Source organism: Nerophis lumbriciformis, linkage group LG01 (assembly GCF_033978685.3).
Source record: "Nerophis lumbriciformis linkage group LG01, RoL_Nlum_v2.1, whole genome shotgun sequence".
NCBI lineage: Eukaryota > Metazoa > Chordata > Actinopteri > Syngnathiformes > Syngnathidae > Nerophis > Nerophis lumbriciformis.
In genome coordinates, this window is record NC_084548.2 from 67,261,234 (window position 1) to 67,273,778 (window position 12,545).

Here is a 12,545-nt window from a genome sequence, read left to right on the forward strand (position 1 = left end):
CGAAGTTTTCATTATCATTATACCTACAGACAGCTAGTCAATGGGGAAAAAGTCAAGCGTAGCTGGCTGACTTATTCAAGAAGTAAAGATGCAGTCTATTGCTTTTGCTGCAAATTATTTTCCAAAAAGTCCTTAAAACTGGCAGCCGAGGGACAGCGGGATTGGGTCAACATAGGTGCACTGCTGAAACAGCATGAAAACAGTGAAGATCATTGTAGCAACATGGTGAAATGGAAGGAATTTGCCTTGCGTCTTTCAAAGGGGAAAACTATTGATGAATTTAACTTCAGTAGACTGCGCTCTCTTTGTACAAAGTAAACATTAAATATGAACAATTAACTAAAAATGTAAACTAGTAATTAAAGACTAATAAGTACAAGACTGATGAGACAAGATGACACTTTTACTGTAAATACAAAGCTTTATCACTTGGACTGTTCAACCCCAGGCCACTCTTGTAGCTGAATGTTTTCTACATTTTAAGATTAGGAACCATATGTGGCACTCTGGACATCATTCGTTCATTCATTGGTATTATTTATGTTCTTAACTGGGCCACCCCCATATCTTTATAAATGACATGTCATTTGTAAAGACATGCCAGGCTGACAATAGGATAATGTAAACAACACTGCCAGAGCCGCAATGAGTTTATAGTAGGTGTGTGAATGATCAACAATCAATATTATTGGCAGAAATAGAGGGCCCCAAAATCAAATTTTGCTTAGGGCCCCATGGAGGCTTGGGCCGGCACTGTATATATATATATATATATATATATATATATATATATATATATATATATATATATATATATATATATATATATATACATGAAGTACTTGACTTGGTGAATATAATATACTCCTCCCCTCTTAACCACGCCCCTAACCACGCCTCATGCCCCCAACCACGCCCCCGACCACGCCCCCACCTCCCACCTCTCGAAATCGGAGGTCTCAAGGTTGGCAAGTATGAACACAATCATTTGCAGAGTATAATTACTGATTTGCAAAAAATATTTTTAACCCAAATAGGTGATATGACATAATCTCCCACGGCATACCAGACTGTATCACTTGCCTTAAATGACCATTACAGATAAAAGTTGCAATACTCTATGAGGAAAGAACATACAAGTCATATATTGTTTTACAGTAATAAAGCCATGATAGAATATACAATAATTTATGAATTCATGAAGCTAATAAGGGTGTATAATACAAAAATCAGTAACAATGAAACTGCGTTATTTTAGGTAATGAAAACGCGGAAGTAGCCGCCAGGGGGCGGACGTGCTGCGCCTGTGCGAAGTCTCAGCGGGCGGAAGTAGCTGCGACCGACGAGCTAGCTGCTGCAAGTCGCTAGCTATTGATTCGTCTGCGGGAGCGATGACTGCATTTTTCCTTTCGGGTTTTGACCGTGACTCGACGGGACATGGTTCTATGGAGGCCGCCGTGCAAGTAAGAGCGTGTTGTCCAATCCGTTGTAAAGTAACGTTTGCCAGGCGCGTGTGATTAGAATCGGCGAGAAAAGGGGGCTCTTACGTAGCTACGTTTCCCCTCCCGATCTACCACCGAAGCCGATCATTTTTGCTATTATTGACACTTTTTTTTTGTTCAAATGAAAACGCTTTGTGTTTGGTGTAAATACAACGTGCCTAAGCCAGTGACACATTTACCGCCGTTTTCAATGAGCCTACCATTATATATGGTATTTGTTTAATAAACACCACTGTAATTACAAAAAATACATAAAAATGCTTACGTCTGCTTTAGACTTTGAACCTTGGGTATTTACATTTTAGGACGCAGCGATAAATGTCCCAGTTCGGTGTTATAATACAAGAGCTTGTGGTGCTTTCAGGATCCCAACTGAACCTGTTATCTATAATCGGAAACGGCACCGTTCATCGTGAAAAACAATATCCGGTCTATACCTTTAGTGATAGTTACATACATGTGACTTCCCATACGACGTACTCGGTTAAAGTAGAATGCACAAGTGTTTTACGATTAAATGTAAATACAAATAAATGTCAAAATTGATGCGAGTTTGGAGATTTCCCACAGGCTCTTGAAAGCATCTTGTTACGTAATAGATGAAGTGGGCGTGCCTATTGGAAAGAAGGTGGTTAAAATGTCTTGTCCTTCCATCCTGTCCATCCTGAGCACAAAGTGAACTTTAAAAAAAACAATTTAAATACCAAATAATTTCTCGGATTTAAAAAGAAGAAAAAAACTGACACGATTTTAGCAGCATAACAGGAGGGGACAGAGTCGTCTTGCTTTGTGTCATTTTTGAACGAAAGTACTGGTAAGACTCTTTTATTTGTAAACATTCGCAGAAGACAAGTCATTAAATGTCGGGAGCTGTTCAGAATGCTAATGTGTCGCTTGTCACGTCTCGTTGACGGGAGACGGCCACGCCGACGAGCTCGGGGAAAACAAGCTCGCTGGCTTACGGTGATATTTGTGATATTGATCATTTTTGGGGTGGAAATGTGGCGTCCAGGTGCCATATTGGGGCGGTACGGGTGATGTCCAGGTGCCATATTGGGGCGGTACGGGTGATGTCCAGGTGCCATATTGGGGCGGTACGGGTGATGTCCAGGTGCCATATTGGGGCGGTACGGGCGATGTCCAGTTGCCATGTTGGGACGGTACAAGCTCGCCATGTGATGTTTACGCGCAGCCAAGCAGCCACGTGCTGACCATGTGGCTCCTTGTAAACACTGCGTGGGGCTAATATTGTTATTGTTTGAACGAGCTGTTTATTTGCCACATCCAAACACGCATGACGCGTGTAATTAAATTGATTGCCTCGTTACACCATTGAGCAACACGTTTTTGTTTTTGACACCACCGCCACTCTATTGTGTAGCCATCACAGGGACAGTCCATTAGGTACACCTGTCTACTCTTGAGAAGTCCCAATTGCAGCGTTTCCACTGTGTGTGTGTGTGTGTGTGTGTGTGTGTGTGTTCTGGCGATGCTTACTTAATGGGGACATCGCTCTGTTTACACCAGGCCTGGGCAATTATTTTGACTGGGGGGCCAAATTTAGAGAAACAAATGTGTCTGGGGGCCGATGTATCTGATTTTTTTTGGAACACTAATACAAAACCTCACAATAATGTTTGAATGCTAAAAACGGAATGGAATTTTACATTTTTTTTTACTGAATGAGACACCCAGAATGTACAAACCCCGTTTCCATATGAGTTGGGAAATTGTGTTAGATGTAAATATAAACGGAATACAACGATTTGCAAATCCTTTTCAACCCATATTCAATTGAATGCACTACAAAGACAACATATTTGATGTTCAAACTCATAAATTTTGGCTGCAACACGTGCCAAAGTAGTTGGGAAAGGGTATGTTCACCACTATGTTACATCACCGTTTCTTTTAACAACACTCAATAAACGATTTGGAACTGAGGAAACTTAATTGTTGAAGCTTTGAAAGTGGAATTCTTTCCCATTCTTGTTTTATGTAGCGGTTCAGTCGTTCAACAGTCCGGGGTCTCCGCTGTTGTATTTTACGCTTCATAATGCGCCACACATTTTAGATTGGAGACAGGTCTGGACTGCAGGCGGGCCAGGAAATAAATGATAAATGGGTTATACTTGTATAGCACTTTTCTACCTTCAAGGTACTCAAAGCGCTTTGACAGTATTTCCACATTCACCCATTCACACACACATTCACACACTGATGGCGGGAGCTGCCATGCAAGGCGCTAACCAGCAGCCATCAGGAGCAAGGGGTGAAGTGTCTTGCCCAAGGACACAACGGACGTGACTAGGATGGTAGAAGGTGGGGATTGAACCCCAGTAACCAGCAACCCTCCAATTGCTGGCACGGCCACTCTACCAACTTCGCCACGCGTCCGAAAGTAACCGCACTCTTTTTTTTTTTTACGAAGCCACGCTGTTGTAACACGTGCTGAATGTGGCTTGGCATTGTCTTGCTGAAATAAGCAGGGGCGTCCATGAAAAAGATGGCGCTTAGATGGCAGCATATGTTGTTCCAAAACCTGTATGTACCTTTCAGCATTAATGGCGCCTTCACAGATGTGTAAGTTACCCATGCCTTGGGCACTAATACACCCCCATACCATCACAGATGCTGGCTTTGCAACTTTGCGCCTATAACAGTCTGGATGGTTCGCTTCCCCTTTGGTCCGGATGACACAATGTCGAATATTTCCAAAAACAATTTGAAATGTGGACTCGTCAGACCACAGAACACTTTTCCACTTTGTATCAGTTCATCTTAGATGATCTCGGGCCCAGAGAAGCCGGCGGCGTTTCTGGATGTTGTTGATAAATGGCTTTCGCTTTGCATAGTAGAGCTTTAACTTGCACTTACAGATGTAGCGACTAACTGTATTTAGTGACAGTGGTTTTCTGAAGTGTTCCTGAGCCCATGTGGTGATATCCTTTAGAGATTGATGTCGGTTTTTGATATAAGTGCCGTCTAAGGGATCGAAAGTCACGGTCATTCAATGTTGGTTTCCGGCCATGCCGCTTACGTGGAGTGATTTCTCCAGATTCTCTGAACCTTTTGATGATATTATGGACCGTTGATGTTGAAATCCCTAAATTTCTTGCAATTGTACTTTGAGAAATGTTGTTCTTAAACTGTTTGACTATTTGCTCATGCAGTTGTGGACAAAGGGGGGTGTACCTCGCCCCATCCTTTCTTGTGAAAGACTGAGCATTTTTTGGGAAGCTGTTTTTATACCCAATCATGGCACCCACCTGTTCCCAATTAGCCTGTGGGATGTTCCAAATAAGTGTTTGATGAGCATTCCTCAACTTTATCAGTATTTATTGCCACCTTTCCCAACTTCTTTGTCACGTGTTGCTGGCATCAAATTCTAAAGTTAATGATTATTTGCAAAAAAATAAATGTTTATCAGTTTGAACATCAAATATGTTGTCTTTGTAGCATATTCAACTGAATATGGGTTGAAAATGATTTGCAAATCATTGTATTCCGTTTATATTTACATCTAACACAATTTCCCAACTCATATGGAAACGGGGTTTGTACATGAAAATAAAGAATGTGGGATCTACAATATTAACTATGAACGATAAAACACTGAATATTGACAACATATGAACGTCACACCCCACACACCAATCGGACATATCTGATACATCAATAAGCTTTAGAACTTTGTTGTAAAAATCTCCTTCCGCACTTCAGGCTGGCCGCTCTTGAAAAACTATGTGGAAACGCTTCCCACCCACCCTGATAGGTGCCTCGTCTGAGCTGCTGTGATTTAGATTACCATAGTAACTCATTAGATTACGATAGTAACTCATTAGATTACCATAGTAACTAGTATATCATGCAAAAGCTCAGATTCCAACCATTGAAATACTTTGTATATTTGAAGACTTACGATCATTTGAAAACATCACTGCACATCATAATGGCAGCGACACTTTCCATCTTGAAGATCTAAAAAAAATTATTTGGGAATGTCCGGCTGGCCGGATTGAAAAACTTAATGGGCCGCATGTGGCCCCCGGGCCTTAATTTGCCCACCCAGGTCTGGTTTACACAGTCACCTTTAGGGGACCTCTGACGGTATGGGGACAAAAAAAACAGGTGTACTACTCTTTAGAAGTCCCAATTGCAGCGTTTGCTACCACGTGACCAAAAGGCGTTTCCAACTGTGTGTGTGTCTGCCTGCGTGAGTGTGTGTGTGTGTGTGTGTGTGTTCTGGCAATGCTTACTTAATGGGGACATCGCTCTGTACACAGTCACCTTTAGGGGACCTCTGACAGTATGGGCACCAAAAAAGAGGTCCCCTAAAGTGAAACCTTTTTAAATGATAGTCAGATCCATTCTGAAGATGCCTAAGTAATTTTTAAGCTTTGGCCCATAAAAGCATGTTTACTGGTTAGTTTGAGTGTGAGACATTTGCACAGCAGCCCCCTCATCGGGCTGTAGCTGGTACATTTAAGTGGTGAAACTTCCTATAAGAGGACAGCTGTAGTGCTATATTCTGAGGATCATGTCATATTTAATTTTTTTAAACTTTTTTTTTTTTTTAAATGGTCCTCAGTAGGTACGTACAAATTTGTGTGAATTATGCAAAATTATTTAAATTTGGTCCCCATGAACCAATCCAATCCACTTTATTTATATAGCAAATGTAAACAACAAAAATGTTTCCAAAGTGCTGCACAACAATATTAAAAACAACATTAAAGCTGCAAGCAGCGATGGACGGGACCGACTTTGAGGGCTCATAAAATCCAAACCGGAGCAGTAATTAAAACTCTTTCATCAACTTTTAATCAGAAGGGTTCAATCTCTCTCCTGGGCTAATTTGAAGCCGACACGACAAACGCGCTCAGAGGAGATAATGTTTGAAAAAAGGTGACTGTTTTTACACAACTTTTGTTTTGAAGGGGGAATTGCAAACTTCCTGTTGATTTTTGCTGGGGGTTGTCAGTGTATGAAATATAGGTTTAAATGAGACCTACATAAAGGTTTTTGTTTCATGTCTCTACAACATTCCTACTGGGAGTTACAGGCAGTTTTGTCTGTGTGTTCTTCCTAGGGGGCGCTAGAGCGCAATTTTGAGTTTTGGGGTTTGGTTTTTTGATTAAATCGCAATTTTCGCCAGTCCTGATGTTTGTGTCCAATTTGGTGAGTTTTGAAGCATGTTAAGGGGGTCAAATTACAGCTCAAAGAGGCGGCAGTATAATAATAAAACGCTAGAAATACAATACGGTCCTCTGTCCCAAATTAAAAACAATATTCAAATATTATCCTTAGCTCCACCAATGACTGAATAAAAACAAATAAATATAAAAACAATATAAAAATAAATGATTAAAAATGATTTTAAAGGGTAAAACCAATTAAAACAGTAAATAGAAATCAAAATTTATTAAAAAAAAAACACAGAGTACAACAGAGGACCACACAACTCACGTAGTGTTAAAAGCCAAAGAATAAAAGTGGGTCTTAAGACGAGACTTAAAACACTCCACTGTGGAAGCAGTTTTAACATGGAGGGGCAGAGTGTTCCAGAGCTTAGGGCCGACCACAGAGAAGGCCCTGTCTCCCCTGGATTTAAGTCTGGTCTTGGGCACCACGAGCTGGAGCTGGCTCTCGGACCTCAGAGCGCGCGCAGGAGTGTAAATTTGGATGAGGTCCGAGATATACTGAGGTGCCAGTCCATGTAAAGCTTTAAAAACAAACAGCAAGGTTTTAAAATCAATTCTAAAATGAACAGGGAGCCAGTGCAAACTCTGAAGAATTGGGGTTATATGCTGGCGTTTCCTGGCCCCTGTTAAAAGTCGTGCTGCCGCGTTCCGGACTAACTTCAACCGGGAGAGAGCTTTTTGGCTAATGCCAGCATAAAGTGCATTGCAGTAGTCCAGGCGACTTGAAATAAAAGCATGCACGACTTGTTCAGAAAGGTTACAAGATAAAAACGGTTTTATCTTCACTAAAAAACGAAGATGATAAAAACACGATTTTATGAACCATATTAACTCTTTTCCCCCAGGGTCCCCAGTAAGAATGATCAGCACATTACTTCATCAATCCAGAGATTTAAAGGCCTACTGAAATGCGATTTTCTTATTTAAACGGGGATAGCAGGTCCATTCTATGTGTCATACTTTATAATTTCGCGATTTTGCCATATTTTTGCTGAAAGGATTTAGTAGAGAACATCGACGATAAAGTTGGCAACTTTTGGTCGCTGATAAAAAAAAGCCTTGCCTGTACCGGAAGTAGCAGACGAGTAGCGTGACGTCACAGGTTGTGGAGCTCCTCACATCTGCACATTGTTTACAATCATGGCCACCAGCAGCGAGAGCGATTCGGATCAAGAAAGCGACGATTTCCCCATTAATTTGAGCGAGGATGAAAGATTCGTGGATGAGGAAAGTGAGAGTGAAGGACAAGAGGGCAGTGAGAGCGATTCAGATAGGGAAGATGCTGTGAGAGGCGGGTGGGAACCTGATATTCAGCTGGGAATGACTAAAACAGTAAATAAACACAAGACATATATATACTCTATTAGCCACAACACAACCAGGCTTATATTTAATATGCCACAAATTAATCCCGCATAACAAACACCTCCCCCCTCCCGTCCATATAACCCGCCGATACAACTCAAACACCTGCACAACACACTCAATCCCACAGCCCAAAGTACTGTTCACCTCCCCAAAGTTCATACAGCACATATATTTCCCCAAAGTCCCCAAAGTTACGTACGTGACACGTGATGGGCAAGCGATCAAATGTTTGGAAGCCGCAGCTGCATGCGTACTCACGGTACCGCGTCTGCGCATCCAACTCAAAGTCCTCCTGGTAAGAGTCTCTGTTGTCCCAGTTCTCCACAGGCCAATGGTAAAGCTTGACTGTCATCTTCCGGGAATGTAAACAATGAAACACAGGCCGTGTTTTGTGTTGCTGCAGTCGGCCGCAATACACCGCTTCCCACCTACATCTTTCTTCTTTGCTGTCTCCATTGTTCATTGAACAAATTGCAAAAGATTCACCAACACAGATGTCCAGAGTACTGTGGAATTTTGCGATGAAAACAGACGACTTAATGCTGTCCCAATATGTCCGTGACGTCACGCGCTGACGTCATCATACCGAGACGTTTTCAGCAGGATATTTCGCGCAAAATTTAAAATTGCACTTTAGTAAGCTAACCCGGCCGTATTGGCATGTGTTGCAATGTTAAGATTTCGTCATTGATATATAAACTATCAGACTGCGTGGTCGGTAGTAGTGGGTTTCAGTAGGCCTTTAAAGACGTGTATGCCTCAACAACCTGTAGAAAGGGTGGTGCCCACAAGTGATGATCAAAAACTTGGTCCCCATTCCACATGATAACCAGTATGTGTGTGTGTGTGTGTGTGTGGTGGTGCCTTTTGACAGCACACGTTTAACTTTTGACGGGATCGGGCCAAATGAAAAATCTGCAGGTCAGAGGTCATCTGTTGAGTAATGCTGACGGGTGGAGCTCATATAAAGTCACATTTACACCTTCACCACTCCTCTGCCTCACCTCTCCCTTTGTCTTGCCTCTTTCTCTCTCAAACAAACACACACACACACATCCGTTATTGCAGGAGCTTCTCATTAATTTAACAACCATCTGCTCCATATGTAGCTGCCCAATTAGAGGGATTGCACTCTGACCTACCTGTCTAGATCTAATGTGAGAGGTCCAGGTGTACACACACACACACACACACACACACACACCTACGTCTATTTAGCGTACTATTCTATACACTCTCCAGACTTTGACCCAATATTGTTGTCTCTCCACAGGATCTGAACTGGTTTGTCAGCCTTGTGTAGCTTTTTTGGTGGGTTCTTTTGCCCCCTCAAAGTGTCCTCTGGACCCGTGGTCCCCGGCCATGGTGCTCTGAAAAGAGGGAGGCAGCGTGCTCGTGTGAGTGTGTCTTCACTCAAAGGACCCCGGGAGCAGCAATTGAGAAGCAGTACCGTTTTTCCACGCTCCATTGCGCCATGTCTGACAACAGGGAACTGGTTGTGTTCTACATTAGCTATAAACTCTCGCAGAGGAACTACCCGCTCAGCCACATGGGACTCATAGAGGTGTCCAACAGGACTGACGGGGGGGAGGAAGGCTCGGGGGCCGGGGAGCAGCGGGTGCCGACGCACGCCAACAGGACTTTAAACGGGACCAGCCCGCCGCCGCCGCCGTCGTCGCCGCTGCGGCGTGAGGCGTCGAGCGCGACCGGCCTGGACGCGGTCAAGGAGGCCCTGCGGGACTCGGCCAACGAGTTTGAGCTGCGCTACGCCCACGCCTTCAGCGACCTGCACAACCAGCTGCACATCACGCCGGCCACGGCCTACCAGAGCTTCGAGCACGTCATGGACGAGGTGTTCCGGGACGACGTCAACTGGGGTCGCATCGTGGGTCTATTTGCGTTCGGCGGGGCGCTCTGCGTGGAGTGCATGGAGAAGGAGATGAGCCACCTGGTGGGCCGGATCATCGAGTGGATGACCGTCTACCTGGACCTCCACATTCAGCCCTGGATAGAGAGCCAAGGAGGATGGGTGAGTCTTTCCTGCACGTACGCACTCAGGCCAAGTAGAATGGAATACAATCAAATGGGCTTTGTTGTCATTGCCCTGTGTGACACAATTAAAGTGTGTGTGGGGTAAGGGGTTTGGGGCTCCTCCTCCGCAGTGCACTTGTAAAATACAAACCCCGTTTCCATATGAGTTGGGAAATTGTGTTAGATGTAAATATAAACGGAATACAATGATTTGCAAATCTTTTTTTTTTTTTTTTTTTGATTATACAGCTGGATGGAGTGTGGAATGAAGGAGTTAGATGTAAATATAAACGGAATACAATGCTTTGCAAATCCTTTTCAACCCATATTCAATTGAATGCACTACAAAGACAAGATATTTGATGTTCAAACTCATAAACTTTATTTATTTTTTTTGCAAATAATAATTAACTTGCCCGGAAAAGGGTGGAATGCCATCTTCGGGTTGGGGAGGAGACCCTGCCCCAAGTGGAGGAGTTCAAGTACCTCGGAGTCTTGTTCACGAGTGAGGGAAGAGTGGATGGTGATGGTGAGATCGACAGGCGGATCGGTGCGGCGTCTTCAGTAATGCGGACGCTGTATCGATCCGTTGTGGTGAAGAAGGAGCTGAGCCGGAAGGCAAAGCTCTCAATTTACCGGTCGATCTACGTTCCCATCCTCACCTATGGTCATGAGCTTTGGGTTATGACCGAAAGGACAAGATCACGGGTACAAGCGGCCGAAATGAGTTTCCTCCGCCGGGTGGCGGGGCTCTCCCTTAGAGATAGGGTGAGAAGCTCTGTCATCCGGGGGGAGCTCAAAGTAAAGCCGCTGCTCCTCCACATCGAGAGGAGCCAGATGAGGTGGTTCGGGCATCTGGTCAGGATGCCACCCGATTGCCTCCCTCGGGAGGTGTTTAGGGCACGTCCGACCGGTAGGAGGCCACGGGGAAGGCCCAGGACACGTTGGGAAGACTATGTCTCCCGGCTGGCCTGGGAACGCCTCGGGATCCCCCGGGAGGAGCTGGACGAAGTGGCTGGGGAGAGGGAAGTCTGGGCTTCCCTGCTTAGGCTGCTGCCCCCGCGACCCGACCTCGGATAAGCGGAAGAAGATGGATGGATGGATGGATGGATAATTAACTTAGAATTTCATGGCTGCAACACGTGCCAAAGTAGTTAGAAAAGGGCATGTTCACCACTGTTACACATCACCTTTTCTATTAACAACACTCAATAAACGATTGGGAACTGAGGAAACTAATTGTTGAAGCTTTGAAAGTGGAATTCTTTCCCATTCTTGGTTTATGTAGAGCTTCAGTCGTTAAGCAGTCCGGGGTCTCCGCTGTCGTATTTTACGCTTCATAATGCGCTGCACATTTTCGATGGGAGACAGGTCTGGACTGCAGGCGGGCCAGGAAAGTATGCGCACTCTTTTTTTACGAAGCCACGCTGTTGTAACACGTGCTGAATGTGGCTTGGCATTGTCTTGCTGAAATAAGTGGGGGCGTCCATGGAAAAAGACAACGCTTAGATGGCAGCATATGTTGTTCCAAAACCTGTATGTACCTTTCAGCATTAATGGTGCCTTCACAGATGTGTAAGTTACCCATGCCTTGGGCACTAATGCACCCCCATACCATCACAGATGCTGGCTTTTGAACTTTGCGTCGATAACAGTCTGGATGGTTCTCTTCCCCTCTGGTCCGGATGATTTGCAAATCCTTTTCAACCCATATTCAATTGAATGCACTACAAAGACAAGATATTTGATGTTCAAACTCATAAACTTTATTTTTTATTTTTGCAAATATTAATTAACTTAGAATTTCATGGCTGCAACACGTGCCAAAGTAGTTGGGAAAGGACATGTTCACCACTGTTACACATCACCTTTTCTATTAACAACACTCAATAAACGATTGGGAACTGAGGAAACTAATTGTTGAAGCTTTGAAAGTGGAATTCTTTCCCATTCTTGTTTTATGTAGAGCTTCAGTCGTTAAACAGTCCGGGGTCTCCGCTGTCGTATTTTACGCTTCATAATGCGCTGCACATTTTCGATGGGAGACAGGTCTGGACTGCAGGCGGGCCAGGAAAGTACCCGCACTCTTCTTTTTTTTTACGAAGCCACGCTGTTGTAACATGTGCTGAATGTGGCTTGGCATTGTCTTGCTGAAATAAAAAGACAACGCTTAGATGGCAGCATATGTTGTCCCAAAACCTGTATGTACCTTTCAGCATTAATGGTGCCTTCACAGATGTGTAAGTTACCCATGCCTTGGGCACTAATACACCCCCATACCATCACAGATGCTGGCTTTTGAACTTTGCGTCGATAACAGTCTGGATGGTTCGCTTCCCCTTGCAATATACCCTAACTCAAAATGCCGGACATTTGAGGCATTTAAGAAACACCGCCCGACAGCCCCGCTAAAGAGGACATGTCCGGTGAAAAGAGGACG

At 44.0% G+C, this 12,545-nt stretch overlaps 1 protein-coding gene across 1 annotated transcript in view; it reads left to right on the forward strand.

Moving 5' to 3' along the window:
* The first annotated feature begins 1,277 nt into the window (after nt 1-1,277).
* Nucleotides 1,278-12,545, forward strand: part of bcl2l1 (BCL2 like 1) — a 100,069-nt gene continuing 88,801 nt past the window's right edge. The window contains 2 exon segments of the mRNA XM_061924907.1: nt 1,278-1,463; nt 9,348-10,103. Coding sequence (XP_061780891.1) covers nt 9,549-10,103 — 555 coding nt within the window. The 5' untranslated portion in view covers nt 1,278-1,463; nt 9,348-9,548.